Here is a 19,020-nt window from a genome sequence, read left to right as displayed (position 1 = left end):
ATGAGCGGAGCCAGATATTTTTACAGGAGCGGACTATGTATTACTTGAACTACAAATTTTTTTTTGTGTGATAAAAGACTAATTTGTCTTTTCACCATTTTTAGTTGACAAAGAAGATTTTATTAATTAGTAAAAATAACACATACAAGTAAGAATGTCTCACCGACAAAGGCTAGTGAATAGGGGAGGAAGATATATCATCGATTATACGTAAGAATATCTCCTTAACAAGGGTGCCAACCCCTTTTCAAGGCCCAACATCCCGCTTCAGACCTAGCATGGTGGGTCTTAGTCTTGGTGGTTCGCATGGTGGGTCTTAGTCTTGGTGGTTCGAGAGTCCGGATTAAAGAACTACTCAGCAAGGGTTAGTGAATCATAGTGAATCATTCAAAAACAAAAAAGGGAAGAGTTAGTGAATTGGGCTGATTTATTCAAAATGCATGGCAAGTAGCACAAGAGAAATGATAGGATTAAGAACAAGGATATGCAAGGTAAAGTATGAGTGGGAGCAATTGAAGATAAGATGAGAGAAAATTGGTTAAAAAGCTCTAGACACGTGAACTGAAGATCTTAGATACACCATTTGGAAGATGTGACTATGAAACAGAGGCTCAGGGCAAAAGCGTAGGAAAAAAACTAGGAAGATTTGAAAGGCGACTATAAAGAAGTATATGGAGTACGTGGAGTTAACGGAAGACTTTGTGCAATATCGAGTGCAGTACACATTCTAGGATTCTTACAGCCGACCTCACTTAGTGAGGTAAGACTTAATTGTTGTTGTTTGTATATGGCAAGCAGCAAATACTCTTTTGAAATTGGGCTGGACCCTATTTTTTGAATGACGGGTTAATTTAGGCCTATGAGGAAGGTCCATGGCAAACATAACCAACTAATAATTACTAACTGGCTCAGCCCAATAAAACTTCAACTGAATTTAGCAACTACCTCAGCTGCATAACTGAAACTGAACTCTCCCTCTCTCTCATCCAGAAGTATCATCGCTGATGAGATAAGGGACAAACCTCCTCCCTCCTTCCAAATTTTGCAAATTTCCAAAAACCCACCACCACCATGCTTTCTTTAACAGTAAACTCTCTTAAGCCCTTCTCATCTTTCAACCCCACCACCACCTTCTTATCCTCCACCTCCTTCCTCAACCCCCACCCACCACCCCTCCTGCACCACAAACCCTCCTCCCCAAAACCCATTTCCGCCACCCTCACTCCCTCCTCCAGCACCCAACAACAACAGAAACAAGTCTACCAGCCATTCCGGCCGCCCCCATCTCCAATCCCCTCCAAATTCCGCTCCCTCGACGCCAATGGCCGCCTCGAGATCCTCGCCAACCGCCTCGGCCTCTGGTTCGAATACGCCCCACTAATCCCCTCCCTAACCCAAGAAGGCTTTACTCCCCCCACCATCGAAGAAATCACCGGCATTTCCGGCGTCGAGCAGAACCGCCTGGTGGTGGCGGCGCAGGTGAGGGACTCTTTAGTTCAATCCAACACCGACCCAGAAATTGTTTCCGAATTCGACTTGGGGGGCTCCGAATTGTTGTACGAAATTCGGCTCCTGAGCGTCCAGCAGCGAGCTGCTGCTTCCCGTTTCATAATTGAGAACAAGCTTGATGGCAAAGGCGCTCAGGATTTGGCCCGTTCGATGAAAGACTTCCCTCGTCGGCGGACCGAAAAGGGTTGGGAGAGCTTTGACTATGCCAGCCCTGGTGATTGTTTAGGGTTTATGTATTTTAGGCAGGGGAGGGAGCACAAGAATCCATCCGAACCTAGAACTGCTGCTTTAGAGCAGGCATTGAAGGTTGCACAGACTGATAAGGCTAAAAAAGTAATTTTGAAAGAGTTGGAGGGGGAGAGTGAAGATAAAGAGGAGGAGGAGGAGGATGTTGCGGCGGGGGTTCGGGTTCCGGTTGTGAGGTTGAAGTTTGGGGAGGTGGCAGAGTCGACTAAAGTTGTGATCTTGCCGGTTTGTAGGGCGGACGAAAAGGATAAGGAGGTTATGGAGGCGCCGTGGGAGTGTACAAGTGAGGGGGAGCTTGGGGTTATGGTGGCAGAGAAGGGGTGGAAGAGGTGGGTGGTGTTGCCGGGTTGGGAGCCAGTGGTCAGTTTAGGGAAGGGCGGAGTGGTGGTGTCGTTCAGTGACGCGAGGGTTTTGCCTTGGAAGGCGAATAGGTGGTATAAGGAAGAGCCTATACTGGTGGTGGCCGATAGGAGCAAGAGAGAGGTGGAAGCTGATGACGGGTTTTATTTGGCGGCGGTGGATGGTGAGGGTTTGGGGTTTAAGGTTGTAAGGGGATCGGCATTGAAGGAAGCTGGTGTGGAGGAGAGTTTAGGGACTGTGGTGTTGATCGTGAGGCCGCCAAGAGACGAGACAGACGATCAACTAAGCGATGAGGATTGGGAGTAGAAGTGTAAGAGTAAGAGATGGTCCTTCTGAACCACTCTTTTGTTACAATGGAGATTTATACAACTCGTATAAGGATCTTTGGTAATTTTCCGAGTTATTTTGAACTGTTTTTGTATGTTCATCTTATACGTTCAGAATATATGAAACGATTTTCGACCTCACTCGATGTGTTATCTTTCGCAATGTGTATCGTAGTTAACTCATTCGGTTTCAGTAACAAAACGGAACAGTAATCTCCTGGGAACAAACTGCCATGAGATGAACCCACTAAAAGTTCGAAAGGAAAACCTGCAGTTCGCACAATCTACGATCGAGCAGGGTTGGAAGATCACTAGAAACTTGGAAACCTAACTTTTTCAGCAAGTCATTAGATGGCTGAGTTTATTTCACCGTCACTAACATAGATACTAGAAGCTAGATACTAGGCACAGGAAAGATGAAATTTTATGAATGGTTTCCGATGGCCGCCCTCGCCCATCGGCAGTGAACTGATAAAATCGGGATTTCATATCGGATGACATACATCATCGCTACTTTCCCCAACACGTTCCTAGGCCTAACTTCCCGACCTAATGCGTTGCAGTAGTGAACTCGATCGAGAGTTTGGTTTCTTTCAAACAAAATGCCTCCTCGACTCTTGTTTAGCACGTCTAATGCTTCGAGTTTGGTTTCATTCAAACACCATGCCTCCGCGAGGCTTGTTTAGCATGTTTAGAGAATGAATTTCGACGTAGAGGAACCAAACTTGAACAAAAATATATATCGATTCAAGTATTATTTGCATTACATACTCAGTAGGCGTCCAAATTTCTTCAAGCAAAACACAATTTTTGCTTGAAACTTGAAACTAACTAATTCTACCAGCATCCCTAAGCTACGACGTTAATTGAAACTTCACCCAACTATTCAAACATCAACACTCATCTTTTACCTGGCCGCAGTCTTCGATCACAACAGGTTCAGAAGTAGTCCCACTCTCCGAACCCACCTTCTCCATTTTCTCAACAACACTGTATCCATCAACAACTTTTCCAAACACAACGTGCTTTCCGTCAAGCCATGGGGTTCTTGCAGTGCAAATGAAGAACTGTGAACCATTGGTATTAGGTCCAGCATTCGCCATCGACAAAATTCCAGGGCCAGTATGCTTCAAGTTGAAGTTCTCATCAGCGAATTTCGCCCCATAAATTGACTCTCCTCCGGTCCCATTGCCTTTTGTGAAATCTCCACCCTGACACATGAAGTTCGGGATAATGCGATGAAATGTGGAGCCCTTAAAGTGCAGTGGCTTCCCTGATAATCCAATCCCCTTATCTCCAGTGCAAAGAGCACGGAAATTTTCAGCAGTTTTCGGGGTTTTGTCAGCAAATAACTCCATTACAACTCGACCCGCCTTCATCCTTCCGATCAATATGTCAAAGAAAACTTTCGGGTTCGACATTTTCTCTACAACTTCCAATCTGCCCAAACCAATCACAACCACATTAGACCAAACACACAGATCAAATCAATTAACAAAGCAATTAATTCACCAAGACGGTACTTTTGACACAATTTTCGTGATCTGACAACGCAATCGGGCAACTTCTTTCAAAATTCTAACACTTTACAAAAACCCAGTAAACAAATCAAGAAACAAATAAAATCAACAAACCCCACCAAAGAACACAAAGAAGTTAATATTAACACAATGTTATCATTCTTCGAAATCCTCGGGCAATGTCGAGAGGATATAATCAAAAAAGAAGAAAGATTTATGATTTCGCACAATTATTGAGCGCATGGGCTGTTCATATCTATCGCCCATAAGCCTTCGATATGTGCTTTTCCTCGATTTATTGTTTGTATTTTTCCTTAGAAATATAATTTCTTTGGAATTGGGATCTAATAGCATCACAGATTGAACCAAAAAAGCCAGCAAATTTGAAATACAGAAATAATTGGGAGAGAGAGAACGTTACCAGCAGATGAAATTTGTATCGAGGACGGACTCTGGAGAGGATGCGATGAGAGGCCAGGGTTTTAGGGGTGTTTATATAGAGGCGCAGGAGGATGAGGGTTTAGGGTTTTGGATGAAAATGGTGATTTATTTTGCAAGGCCGTCCTTGTTTTATGCGGTATTCTTCCATTTGCCCCCTTTCTATTTTCTTTTAGGCTTAAGTGTTTTTGTACCTCGGAAATTATGGTCAAATTTTACAGATTTTGTTACAATATTTACATAAATTATTATGTCGACAGTCATAAAATGATTAGTGACTTTATTAAGTACATGTCTGTATTGTATTCAGTCGTCAAATTTCACATTGCATTTCGAAATTTGTGATGACTCATCTTGTTATGTGATTGATATTGTGCGTCTCACTTTGCCACTAACCCGTTTAGTTTGTAATGAAATTTTTGCCAAGAAAGCAAAATGGGTCATTGTAATTTAGGATTCCCACATCTTAGCCATTCATCATGTATCAGAAATCATTTGATTTTTTTATTTAAAATTAAACACAAATAATATCTAACGAAAACTGACCGCATAATACACGATAAACAACTAGAGATCTCCACAAAATGGATCGGAGAGGATCCCTTTCCGATGGGGTAACACGAGATTTGACCATAGTTTCAGACAACACAACAGCTACTCAGCTTGAGAAATGTCATTGTGCGTGTGTCATACGGCCACAAGGTGGTACTATTTCATGAGTTTTTTTTTTTTTTTTTTTTTTTGAACAAACGATGTTATTTGTAGCAAATGATAACTATTTAACATTAATTCTAAACGTAATTAATTCATTCATATCAACAATTACAGTAGTCTAGATCAACAACTACAAATTTTACGCATTTTTTCCTTCTAAAGAATGATCAACATCCATACCGATAGTATGTTGTCATCCAAGCCACATTTCAGTTTTACGATCCCCACTATTTCCAACTGAATGCCGAATGCTAATCTTCTCAGTAGCATACTTCTGCTGCAGCCACTCGAAAGCATTGACATCGAGTTTCCCAGTGACCGATTTCCCTTGTTTTCTATGATTATGCTGTTCCCGTATGGAAGCCCAAAGTTTCTCAATGGCACTCCTTTGTTTCGATGTGAACCTTGCTATGTCATCAAAAGCGTGCTTGGCTAATATGTCTATGACGGTTTGGCACCTGCAAAGTAAAAGCACAATATAACATAAGAAATTCTAGCTATTCAGGTGATAGTAGGTTGGATACTAAGAAAAGCACATCGAATAATTTGAAGTTTTCCAGTACCTACCATGGGGTTTTATAACACCGAGCAGCTATCTCTAAACAAAGAACCAAGGCTTCTCTTTTTGACCTGAGGAATCTCTTGGTCTCTTCCTCCTCCCTTGTGATCATGTTATCTGTTTTTCCCTTTGTTTTATCATCTTTCTTCGTAGAGGCAGGAGTTAAAAATGCATCAAGCCCAAACGGATCAGACTCCTCATCATTATTTTCCGCTGGTGCAGCTGAAGTCACGTCCTGCTTTGTCGGACCATCTTCATTTGCTAAATTTGTATCATCTTCCAGCACAGCCGCTTCCTCTCTGTCATCATCCTCAGTTGCAACAGGCAGATTAGATATGGCTTCCTTTAATCGTCCAGCTGCTTTTGAAAACTTTGTAAACGTTCACATAACAAATGCTGACAAGAAAAAGAGGAAGAAAATGAAGGACAGAAAAAAAGGCAAGTCAGGCATGGTGAATCATAAAAACAATTAGTAGTTCCAAGCCGAAATTCATTCCTTGGATGTTACATGAAATATATGGTTTGTTATATGATTCAAAAACTATGATCACAAACTATGGCATAGGAGAAGTCCTTACCAGGAAGCTGTCGTTGGTGAATAACTCATTTGCCATCACTGCCCTGATTGTCCACGTAGTTAACTGATTCTTCTGCTTTTTACTGAGACGCTAAAATACAAAATTTAAGCTATTAAGTTGAGTATATAACCAGTATTAACATTATCATGTACCACATGTAGACTTATAGATTACGGTCTTACCTCAGAGGCATCTTGTGCTGCTGAAAACAGTGCATGGTAATCAGCTCGCATGGAAGGATCAGTACAAGCAGTAGGAGATGCCATTGCGGCTTCCAGTATCGAAAAAAGGTAATCACTAGTCTCAGCCTTGACACTTCACGCCTGAATCAGCTGGATGGCAAGCTTTGATGCCTTACTAAATTTCGCAGGAGTCTTTATATGAGAAGCTATCTTCTGCACAGCCTCTATCACTTGTTGCTCTGAGGCATCCGTCATGGTTTTAAACATCAACCTTTTCTTTTCTGGCACAGTTTCTAAAAACCATTTCCAACATATTAGCTCATTTCAAAACATTGGTATTTCACAGAAGTTGCATCAATGAAGAAATAAACAAGAATCACACTTTATTAAAGCGTCAACACTCCAATTTCCAGCTAGAATTCGAACACTACGAAACTGTCGACGCGGGATTTCTAGATAGATTTTGAACACTAAGAAACCGCATTTCCAAAATTATTTCAAAAGATTGGTGTTTCACAGAAGTTGCATCAATGAAGAAATAAACAAAAATCAAACTTTATTAAATCGTCAACACTCCGATTTCCAGCTAGAATTCGAGCACTACGAAACTGTCAACACTCCGATTTCTAGATAGATTTCGAACACTAAGAAACCGCATTTCCTTTACGAGAAGCTACATTCCCAAAATTATATCAAAAAACTAATATTTTCAAAGAGCATAACCTCTGTACATTATTTAGTGATGCAAATTACAATAACTAAAACAAATGCAACCCAGATAGATAAATGAGTTCAATTTTCCTTCCATGGGTTTTCGACAGCGAAAAAGAAAGTAAAACTAAAGCCCTAATCAGGCACTATTTGCAGCCGTTGGAAATATAATCAAAGACTTTAAAGGTAAAGTAACGGGTTTTGAAGCCATATATTAAAAAAAAAAACAAAGAAATTACCTTCGGGGATCGATTCGGCGGGCTTCGGCCGCTTGAGGGCGGGTTTGATAATTGGTTTTGGGGCAGCTGCAGGAGGAAGAGGAGGAGGAGGAGCAGGAGCAGGGGAAGAAGAAGAAGAAGAAGAATCGCAGCTAAAAGAAGCGGTCTTTCGAGGTTTTGGTGGTTTTTGTGGTTCAGGCGGCGGTTGCCGGAGTTGAAGTTCAGAAGAAGAAGGAGGAGGAAGGTTTGCAGACGGCCGAGGGAGGCCTTCAAACAGGTCGTTAGCCATGCCCCTCTCTCACGAACTGTTTCGGAGCTTGTACAAACAGGGCTTAAGCTGAACGAAGATCCAACCCGATTGGATCTAATCTGTTTTTTAATAAAAATCAAACTCAGAAATCGTGGGCTTTGATCCAAGCCCATTATAAATGAGAAACATCTTGGGCCGGTATTATTTGATCTATAAAAAAAATTGAAAACTAATGAAAAGAATTTGAAAACTTTGAGTTTTAACAATAAGGATAAAATAAATTGTAAAGTGAATAGTATCATGATTGACTTTCTAGTGTAAAAATGTGGTTTTTCGTTAAAATAAACAGTACCGGGAGTTTTTCATTAAAGTTCCCGTAAAAAAAAACCCAACCAAATCCATCTGAGTAAACCTTTTATATTCTTTAAACAATAATATCCAAATTGTCGATTTGGAAAACAATTTTTAATTTAATTGATTTTTTTTCAGAGTAAATTTTAATGATTAATAATATGAATAAGTCTGATTATTATAACATTTCTACGACGAAAATCGTTCATTACAATTGAATGGGTAAAATAAAAAACCTAGTACTAATGACTTTTCTATTTTTGGGTTTTCACCCCCCATGTTCATATTAAGTTTACTAGAATGTAATGGAATATAATTGTGATATATGCAAAAGTTAACTCAATCAAGTGTAGTTAACTCAAGTATTCATCCCAAATGGTCCCGTCCTCGAAGCAGTCGTCCATTGATGGAGCCTGGAATGAATCCATCTCCAACCGAAGGCTGGTCAGAGAGTTTGTTTTAGCCATCTAGTCTTCCAAGAAATTAATATTTTGATGAACAGTGCATGACCATATTTCTTACCATCTCCAACCAAGGGTCATAGGGCCAAACATAATTTATTATTTAAATTTAAAAAATACAACAACTTAAATTAAATGAAATATAATTAAATATTTAAAATAAATTGTGAAAACACTTACTTCATGTAACATCCCACATCGTCTAGGGAAATGGATCATGTAAGCCTTATATGTATATTCTCATCTCTATCTAGCATAAGGCCTTTTGGGAGCTCACTGGCTTCAGATTCCATCAGAACTTCAAAGTTAAGCGAGTTCACACGAGAGCAATCCCATGATAGGTGACCCATTAGGAAGTTCTCGTGTGAGTTCCCAGAAAGAAAACCGTGAGGGCGTGGTCGGGGCCCAAAGTGGACAATATCGTGCTACGACGGAGTCGAGCTCGGGATGTGGTGGGGGCCCGGGTCGGGATGTGACACTTCATCATAGTAATTGGCGTCGCTTTCATGTATACTTGCAGCGGTTAACAATTGTATGTTAAATTAATTTTTTAATTTAAGTGTCCAATTACTAGTAACTTAGTTTGAGATAGTTACATGTATAAATGCATATTTACCATCTCTAATAGGAAGCTTATAGTTGGGGCACCCATTATATTTGTCCCACATCAGGAGAGAATTGAGCAAGCAAAAGCTTGCATGTGTGGCACCCACAACACCCCTACATAGAACCAATCACCTTTTTGGACCTTAATTAAACATTCTTTTTAAATTTTTGGCCCAAAAAATTACTGTAAAATAATAATAATAATGATAAATAAATAAATAACGGCTAGCCGTTGAGATTCAAATTTTTTAGCCCCGCCCGGGGCAGACTGGCTGGCTCATTAGGGCCGCCCAGTTGGCCCTTTGGCCATTTTTTGTTCAGTGAGGCCCACAAGCCCTTTGGCCTGGCCCTTGGTTGAAGACGGTTTTAAGGCTATTTTCGGCCCTCTGGTCCTCTGGACCCTTTGGTTGGAGATGGTCTTAAAGTTTTGGGTGTAGGAATAGTGGTCAGAGACTCAGAGAGCATCTTTGTTGTTGCGTTCGTTTAGAAAGTTGGCCAATGTTTTCTCCCCTTTGCAGGCTGAAGCTATGGCGGTTAGTGCAGGGTTAGCTTGGACAGCGGGAAGGGGTTTTCAAATCTTTAAGAATGATTTGTTAACAACGTTGTGAAACAATCAAAGGATAATGAAGAATTGAGTAAGATGAAGAATTAGAGAGAAACTTCAAAGAGAAAACAAAGTTCTGTATTTCTAACAAGATGATTGACTAATTACATTTGTAAGTTTACAAGTTCACTTAAGCACAAATTAACTCATTAACTAACTAACAAATCACCTAACCATCTGACAAACATTCTAACAATTTAGGCTGATATGACAATGATATAGAGAGATTTGTCTTCATGATTATCTCCATATCACTTTGGTGCTGCTGGAGCGTTCTCTCAATTCGACAATGGTTGGTCCAATTGTAGAAGATGCTAAGGCCTTACTTGAATAGATCATTGGAGTTGCACCTTCCTACGTTCGCCGCCAAGTTGATGGAGTGGCCATCGTCTTGCCAGGATTGCTCTTCAGGTTGTTGAGAATTGTGATTGAATTGGGGATCCTTCTCTAGTTATATCAGATATGATTCTAGTATTTCTAGAGGAGAAGTCTTCTTCTTTGCCGTTTGGCTTTTGTTGATGAGAATCTGCGGCTTCTTTCAAAAAGAATAAAGCTCTCCATTCCAATTTAATTCATTTTCAATAGGTAAGGGCCATAGTGCAAGTTTAATTGAAAGTTCTTATCCGATTCGAAAATTTATTTGTTCCCAATCCTAAAGTTTTAAACCCAAATATTTAAAAAAAAAATAGCTGAAAATTGGAATGTAATAATAGAGATTACGAATTGTATGTTTCAAAATTTAAGAATAATAAAAGGAACATCCATGCAAAGATGTGGAGCGGTCATAGGTTGAAACATGAAGATATATAGCGAGGTTTCTTAATTTACGAGAGGAGTAATGTTAGGTAGGTCAATTTTTTAGACCAAATTTGTAAATCATATAAAAAATAAGTACGTTAATAAACACTAAATAATAATCTAATCATCAATAACCACGTCATATAGTTTACAAAGTTTAGTCTAAATGGTTGGTCTTCCTAGCATTACTCTTAGAAGAGAGAATATCCAAGATTTACCTTAACAAACTTAACGTTATAGATATATGATAATGAAAAGATTGTCGGAGTAAAAGTTGAATGTTTCGAACACCCGCCCCCCCCCCCCCTCTCTTCTCCTCCCCTCCCCTTCCCTCATCCCTTTTTCGATGGACTCAGCTCTACCAAGAGAGATAGAGTAGTGCTGGAGATTTAAAATATAGTAATTTATATAATATGTAATTAGATAGTGGCTTTTATATATGTTAATTTACCAGCATATAAACATAATTTTATGTTTTTCATATATAATATTAGAAGAAAATGCTAAAAAATAGGAAATGCTAATTAGAATGAATAGGAAAGGAACAAGTTAAGCTAAAAGCAGTGGTACTGCATTCCCAAATTTAGTGTATGTACGTGCGTAGTTCCTCTTATTCATATGATATTCATGTATAAGAGATCAGTGTAGCTCACTCATCAATTTGGAGTAAAATTATTTGCAAAAACAAAATCCCAAATTATATCTTGGAATTATGAATGAGCATATACATGATATTATATATGATCCAAATGAGGGAATATATACTTGAAAATAAAATATTTAAACGATTTAGGGTTTATTTGTAAGTGTTTTTGAAGTAACTAGAAACGCTTTCAAATCATCAAAAGTGCTTTGATTATATTTGGAATAAGAAGTTAGAAGTGCACTTTTTAGGAAGCGCTTCTTTTTATTAAATATTTTAGTATTTTTCTAATAGAAGCCTTTTTATTGGAAGTGCTTTAAATAAGTAGTTCCAAGTGAGTCCGTAATTTCGAGAAATGATTTATACAAACCATTTTTTGTCTATCTGCACACTTTGTTTAGACAAACCACATATTTATACTACAATGGTGTATCATTTCATGTGACAAGTGATGCATACAATCAACATCTAATGAGATGAATTTATTAATTGATACATATCACTTACCACATCAAATGGTATCCAAAAATAGTCTCCTTAGTATTTTTCTAAATAGAAATATTCATGAAGAGAAACAAAAATGTGTGAAAACTATTTCCTTTTGCGAAAGTGACAATTAAGATACATAGAGAGGTTGGTTTATATGTAATTATGCATTATTGATGATGGTACTTGTCATGAAAATCGATCTTCTAGTCAAGTTTCTTACATAATTAAGTCACCAAATGACGCTTAGCTACAAGAGGAGATCGGAGGAGAGGAGGACTTGCAGCCCACCTTCTCATCACGCGCACTCGACCGCACCCAAACAAAACCCTAATTCCCAAGACCGACACGACGCACCACTACCTTTCCCCCATTCAACTTTTCATTTCATCTATTTCCAATTCGCATCACATCTATAATTTCTCAGAGAGAGAGAGAGAGAGAGAGAGAGAGAGAGAGAAACTAAAAGAAAGAAGGAAAGAAAGAACCCAAATTAAGCTAGCTAGCTTCCCTAGACAGCCTTTGACCTTGACACACTCAAACCCTACCCAAGTTAATTTAACCCCAAAAAAAACCCGAACTGTTAATTTAATTCTTCCCCATTTGATCGTTTATATCTTGGTCGCACCTGACCAGATTTCTCTTACACTTCTCTTGTTACCTTACTTAGGGCTGGTTTGGTATTGCTATGCTTTGAAAAAAAACTGCTATGAGAATAAGCGGCTGTGCTGTGAGAATAAGCGGCTGTGAAAAAAATCAGCAGAGTGTTTGGTAAACTTTTTTGTAAAAGTGCTTTTGAAAAAAAAAGCAGTCTGATAGTGGGTCTTTTTATTAAAGGAGCACTGTAGCTCCGTGTGCTTTGGAAAAAAGCCAGTTTTCCAAAGCTACAAATAACAGCTTCAGTTTTTTCCTTTGATTTCAGCTTATTCTCACAGCAACTTCCAAAATAAGCCTTTTTTTTTCAGTTTACCAAACATCTAAAACCCTCACAGCTTTTTTTCATGGATGCTTTTTTTGTAAGCACCTCACTCCCAAACCACCCCTTAGCCAGCTAGGGCCCTCTCAATTTTCTTTCCCATTTCTTTACCCTACCTCTTCAAGCTGTTCTCTCTCTCTCTCTCTCTCTCTCTCTCTCTCTCTCTCTCTCTCTCTCTCTCATACATACATACATACATACATACATACATATCTAGGTTTTCTGTTTATACACAGACACTTTCCTTATATAATCAACCAGCTTAATTATATTACTTGTACTTGTGTCTTTTCCTTTATTTTATAAATTTATATATTACTATAATATCTTCATCCTTCCCTCCTCCTTTTTTTGTTTTTATTTTTCATTTTTTGAATCGATGGCGAACCGGTGGTGGGCTGGACATGTAGGTCTACCGGGAGGAGGAGTACTGAACGAAACCTCAGCCGTAGCAGCCGCCGGCAGCTCCCTCATGAAAAACATCATCAAACCAGATCTGGGAATCTCCATGAACAACACAGGAACGAGCAGCCTCGGAGGATCCGGGGGTGATGAAGATGATAACAACAGCGACGACCCCAAGGAAGGAGCCATCGAAGTCGCCACGAGACGACCTAGAGGCCGTCCGCCTGGCTCCAAAAACAAGCCCAAACCCCCAATCTTTGTGACTAGAGACAGCCCTAACGCTCTCCGCAGCCACGTCATGGAGATATCCAACGGGGCCGACATCGCTAACAGCGTAGCCCAGTTCGCCAGGAGAAGGCAGCGCGGCGTCTGCGTCATGAGTGGGAGCGGCACCGTCACCAACGTCACGCTCAGGCAGCCATCCGCGCCCGGCGCAGTCATGGCGCTTCACGGGAGGTTCGAGATTTTGTCCTTGACTGGAGCGTTTTTGCCTGGCCCTGCACCGCCTGGGTCGACTGGAATGACCATATACTTGGCAGGCGGGCAGGGCCAGGTTGTTGGAGGAAGCGTGGTGGGACCCCTTGTGGCTTCAGGGCCCGTGATGGTGATCGCAGCGACGTTTACAAATGCGACGTATGAGAGGTTGCCGTTGGAGGAGGAAGAAGAGCAAGCAGGAGGGGGTACTAGTTCGGGGACTGCGGCAGGAGGTGCGGGGTCGCCGCCAGGAATTGGCGGTGGTGGGATGGGAGACCCGGCGGCGTTGGCAGGGGTTTATAATTTTCCACCGAATTTGCTTTCGAATGGAGGGCAGACACAGTTGAGCCATGATCAGCAGGCAGCTTATTCATCTTGGGCTCATGGTCAAGGTGGTGGTAGGCCTCCGTTTTAAAAGTTAATTAGTTAATAAAATTAGGGTTTATGGACTTGTGAATTAGTTAGGAATAAAAATGAGAAGTGAGTGCTTGCTAGTAGTACTACTACTCTTTCATATTAACTTAATTTGAGAGGAGGAATTGAACTGGAAATCATTAAGGTACTTAAGCTTCCTTAATTTATGTTGTGCTTTGTACTTGGTAGAAATGAATTATAGAAGATGAGAAGCGTTGATCAGTGGATTATATATTCTGTGTATACATATTTCAATAGCTATGATTTGCTAGCTATCATTTGTCTATGCATCATCGATATCGATATCAATATCATCGTTCTTCTTCTTCTAATTCTTCTTTTTAGTATAAATAGTATATATAGTAAAACAAGCACTTGCTTTCAATTTTATTAAAACATCGAGTACTGTAGAATTTTTCCCTTTTAAATTAGGTGATGTTTTACACATTAGCATTTAAATATGTAAGTTAATGACTAAAACATGAAAGAAACGAATCATAGATTGTTGGAAGAGTAAACTAAATTAAATGTACAAACATATATACATAAATATAAGCCCTTTGCATCTTTCTGAGGTTCTTTTTACTAATTTGAGAATTTCTTCTAATTAAACTACTAATCTTTTGAAACAAGTCTTATAGTATACTGTATATTAATTTGGTCATCAATTAAATTTGCGCATTTTATTGTATTCTATTGTATACTTATCTTGTGGTGGGATCGGTATATATATAATGGATCTATTTTTTTTAATAAGGATATGTTTAATTTATTGTATTATTTCTTTTTGATAATGTATTAACCGGAAATATTATGAAGTATTATTAAACTGGAAATTATTTTAACAAATAATAAGCATAAAAATACAAAAAAAATTGGAAACTTTATCCACAGTTTTCTTTCGTCTTACAAGTGATGTTCATCTGTATTCATATTTAATTATTAGGTGAAGGTTTAAGCCACTTTTCCATGAAACCAATACACATGTTGTTTCTCTAACTTATTAATTTAATTTGTTAGCTAGTTTAATTCATAGGACCAATATTGTTGATCAACTTTGGCTACTGTGCTTGTCTAAAATTTTTGTTCACCTAATAAACCACATATATGTTATAGAATTTGAAAAACTTTTCCATGCACATATATCTAATTAACTGAAGAGCCAAGTATGAAGTTTAGCTGCTTAGGTTAATATATATATATATATATATATATATATATATATATATATATAAACTACTAATTAGCCATGAATGTACGCAATGGAACAATGGTCAGCAAATGAACAGATTACTATGCATGCATCTATATAAGATTTATTATTTTCATTAGTTAGCTTAAGTTTTTTATAAAATGAAATATCTCCATGCTTACCACTCTAGCTATTCATCAGTATATATTTGTGCCGAAAATTCCTTGGCGAAATCAGCAAAGGGAAAGTCATCACTGCAAACAAATTGAATAAAAATGTCCAAAACAATTCGGGCGCCATCTCGATCAATATATAAATCATGTAAGGATGTGTAGACATGTAACATTTCAAAATCTCAACTTCTTTTATAGTATTTATTAGGTTAATTCATGTGTGAAGCTTAACGGATATTGGTAAATTTAACATTAGGCGGTCCTAATCAAAGTACGCTAGGGCGGTGGGTTAGAGCCTAACGCCTATGCGCTTAGACGGGGCCTAGACAAGAGCTTAGATAGATTTAAGTAAATGTATTACATATCATATAAATAAGTGCCTATATACACATAAAAACTATAGTTGTGTTGAGAATTTGGGTATATTAAATTTGATGGTATGAGATGAAAGTTCAAGTGATTACGAGTTCGTGATACTTTACGAAATATTTTTCAAAGGATTCAGGATTAATCTAACGTCAGACAATCCTAATCAAGGTACACAAGGCACTAGTCTGGCAATGGGCTGCGACTTAACGCTTATGCGCCAAGATGGGACCTAGACAAGAGCCTAGGCAAACTAGGCGGGTTTAAGATATATCATATAATTAAGTGCCTATTCACACATAAAAAAGCTATACATGTATTGAGAATTTGGGTTTATTATTTTAGATTGGTTTATTATTTAACATATAACATACAAAAATATCAGAATTTTTGCTTTAGTATTTTAGTGAATTTGATGGTATGAGATGAAAATTCAAATGATTACAAGTTTGTGGTACTTTACGAAATATTTTTTTGATATTGTATGAATTTATAGTGAATTTTAAAAGAGAAACGGTGTCAAATATATGGTGTAAAAAGTAAGTATTGATTGAGTAATAAGCAAGTGGCCCTTTACCACAGTGCTAGAAAGGTGTCATGCCCTTGCATGACGGTGTGGGTTCGAACCCCGTCGGTGGCTAATCTAACATCTAACTTACTAACGCTATTAGTCAACTCAAAAAAAAAAAAAGGATTGAGTAATAGACTATCCCTTTATTAATTAAAATGTTAAGTGGCACAACCTAATTGGACAACAATTAAAAAAGAAAACAAAATGGAGAGTTTGGTCACTTGGAAAATGGAGATGGAAAGTCTTCTTTTTTCCTCGGAACCAAGGTCCAAGAACAACAGAGCCTTGGTGGTCTTCTTTGTGTACCTCTTCATCTGAACTTAGATATTTCTTCTTGTTTCAAAGCTTTGTTGCTCAACATCTGCACAACCATGGTGGTCTTCTCTCTTCCACCACCTACCCCAACCGTTGGATGGTCCTCGAAGATCCTCACATGTGTTTTTTTGAACTTTCGAGTAGTCCCGAGACCACTCGGATTCATAAATTGATCCGCCCTTGCTAACGGACACATGTGCTTCACATCTTAAATATACATAATTATACGCTTCACACGCATAATATTCATCTCCATCCATGTTAACTATTGTGGTACTAGAGATATAAAGGAGCTATACATGAATAAAAGTTTTATATTTACAGCAAACTAGTTATATAAAATTGTCGCTAAAAGGATGTTTCCTTGACACTCAAAGGATATATCTTAACGATCGAGTTGTATACAGAAACATGAAGGACCCTCTTCACATGGATTCACATGTCATTGTTTAATGAACCCTAATTTGTTTATTACCTAGTAATTTGCATACAACATTCGTTCTAAATTTCTGATGGTAAGGCAGCTTTGCATTGAGGATCAATATGGAGCCCACCTCAAGGAGTTTAATATTTAAAGCAGCGTGATTAATTAAAATAATCTCCAGACTAAGACTAACAAACAAATAAAACCTCCTTTTTGTGCGCCCGTGGTTGTCTTTGCTGGTGTAGTTTTACCAACATTTTCAAGCCCCAATTATTTTTTAATGTCTAAACAAGCCAATTAAACTATAATACTTTGAAAGGGGAATCCGTAAAACCTGCATTAAGAAATGAGGACAACCCAATAAAGTTGAAGTTTTCTGCATTTGATATCAATTAGTAATTGAACAAGACTTGGCTGCTGAAGAATCAGCAGCCCCTCCTGCTGAGAGCCAATCACAGCTGGATATGTGTCTAAGTTGGACACGTGTCGAGCCGTGATAGGCTCTCAGCAGGAGGAGCTGCTGATTCTTTCAACAGCGAAGTTAAATCCTTCGTAATTTAGTAGAAAACTACTGACACAATTAATTAATTAATTCGTTGGTTATTTAAATATTGAGGAATCATTATCCATCACCATGAGAAATTTTAAAAACTTGAGAGCATATTATCACTTTCCAACTCTACCCCTGATGAATGTGTGATGATGCGATGATGCAAACACAATTAAAAATCTAATTAAAATGTATAGTTGTTTTCGAATGCTGCCGTAGAGTGCACGTTGTCTTTGGATGAATTACTTTTTAAACATGTTGCGAATATTTTATTAGACAAATGACGCTACTAGCTACGATTAAATCTTAATTGCAAAAGAAAAAAAATTCGAGTGGACTGAGTCCAGGCGGATGAAAGTAGGAACCAAGGTGGTCTAGGACCACCCGAAGTCTGAAAAATATACATTCGAAGGCCTTCTAACAATCTTTTGAATGTTTGGTACAAATTTTTTTTGTGACTATTAAATGTTAGTATCTCGACAAGTTGTGCCAACACTACCCGATAGATTCTCGCTACATCACTCATCAGAGTCATTCGGCATATGATGATTACATGTATGCACAACATGGTTTGACTGACGATAACAAGCTTACCAAGCATTCGACGAAATGCTTCAGTAAATAAGTTGATTTTTTTTTAACACACTTTGTTTCTATCTAAAAAACTCTTCATTGCTATTGGCTAATCACCATGCTTCATATATATTCGCTGCAGCGAGGGCACTGGTTCATATCATTAATTAATTAACTTAATTAACTGAGATGGTTTTGTGATTGATGTGTTCCATGCATTTATACTGGAGATTGTTTTATAATAATTTGAAGTTTGAACCTAATTAACTTAATTATATGATAATCGAATTGATCGCAATTCGAATGACAGCATGACAAACCAGCTATGGGATCTCATTTTATCAAGGCTTTTTATCCAAAATGATCCTTGCGATTTGCATAACACATCACATTAGTTCTTGAGATTGAAAATCAATAGAAATGGTCCCTGAGATTGTCTACCATCCATTATTTTGGTCATTCCATTAAAAACTCCATTGAGTGTTCTAGAGCTCTTGGCCAGAAGTTTGAGCAATTTTCAAAGCTTCGTAACACAATCGTTTCTTAACCAAATTCGACCCATAATATATCAAAATGTAGATAGGAAAGTGTAGAACAATATTATACCTATTTGGGAGCCCAATGGTTGTCGGAGATGGCTGGAAAATAGCTTGAAAGGTGACAGGTCCGAGGGAAAACTGAAAAACTAACCGGAAACTAGGTAAACTTTAAACGTTCATAACTTTTTCAATACTCAATGAAATCGAGTGATTCAAAAACCAAAATCATACTTCTCGTCGAGAAGAAGAGAATGGTACATTTCTCAATCCTAACTCACCATGGTTTGGCTTGAAAACAGCTCGAAAGTGGCTAACTCAACGACCAAGACAGCCACTTTCAAGCCAAATACGTATACTCTTGTTCTACACTTTCTTATCGTCATTTTGATATATTATGGGTCGAATTTGGTTCAGAAATGATTGAGTTACGAAGCTTTGAAAATTGCCCAAACTTTAGGTCAAGAGCTCCTGGACACTTAATGGAGTTT

At 38.3% G+C, this 19,020-nt stretch overlaps 3 protein-coding genes and 1 pseudogene across 3 annotated transcripts; 2 read left to right on the top strand and 2 right to left on the bottom strand.

Moving 5' to 3' along the window:
- Nucleotides 1–952: 952 nt before the first annotated feature.
- On the top strand, nucleotides 953–2,582 carry LOC126619161 (rubisco accumulation factor 1.1, chloroplastic-like). Its single transcript, XM_050287444.1, has one exon. It carries the CDS (start codon nucleotides 1,072–1,074, stop codon nucleotides 2,419–2,421), a length of 1,350 nt encoding a protein of 449 aa, XP_050143401.1. The 5' UTR covers nucleotides 953–1,071; the 3' UTR covers nucleotides 2,422–2,582.
- Nucleotides 2,583–3,166: 584 nt separating this feature from the next.
- On the bottom strand, nucleotides 3,167–4,541 carry LOC126619162 (peptidyl-prolyl cis-trans isomerase CYP19-3-like). Its single transcript, XM_050287445.1, has 2 exons — nucleotides 4,383–4,541; nucleotides 3,167–3,881 (listed from the first exon to the last, which is right to left on the bottom strand). The coding sequence occupies exon 2, from the start codon at nucleotides 3,860–3,862 to the stop codon at nucleotides 3,335–3,337; it is 528 nt and encodes a 175-aa protein (XP_050143402.1). The 5' UTR covers nucleotides 3,863–3,881; nucleotides 4,383–4,541; the 3' UTR covers nucleotides 3,167–3,334.
- A 643-nt stretch (nucleotides 4,542–5,184) lies between these two features.
- Nucleotides 5,185–7,710, bottom strand: LOC126619163 (uncharacterized; annotated as a pseudogene).
- Nucleotides 7,711–12,750: 5,040 nt separating this feature from the next.
- On the top strand, nucleotides 12,751–14,059 carry LOC126619715 (AT-hook motif nuclear-localized protein 20-like). The gene has a single exon (XM_050288132.1). It carries the CDS (start codon nucleotides 12,916–12,918, stop codon nucleotides 13,828–13,830), a length of 915 nt encoding a protein of 304 aa, XP_050144089.1. The 5' UTR covers nucleotides 12,751–12,915; the 3' UTR covers nucleotides 13,831–14,059.
- Nucleotides 14,060–19,020: the final 4,961 nt, after the last annotated feature.

Source organism: Malus sylvestris, chromosome 4 (genome assembly GCF_916048215.2).
Source record: "Malus sylvestris chromosome 4, drMalSylv7.2, whole genome shotgun sequence".
NCBI lineage: Eukaryota > Viridiplantae > Streptophyta > Magnoliopsida > Rosales > Rosaceae > Malus > Malus sylvestris.
The sequence above is the reverse complement of the archived record's forward strand: the minus strand, read 5'-3'. Positions and strand labels throughout refer to the sequence as shown.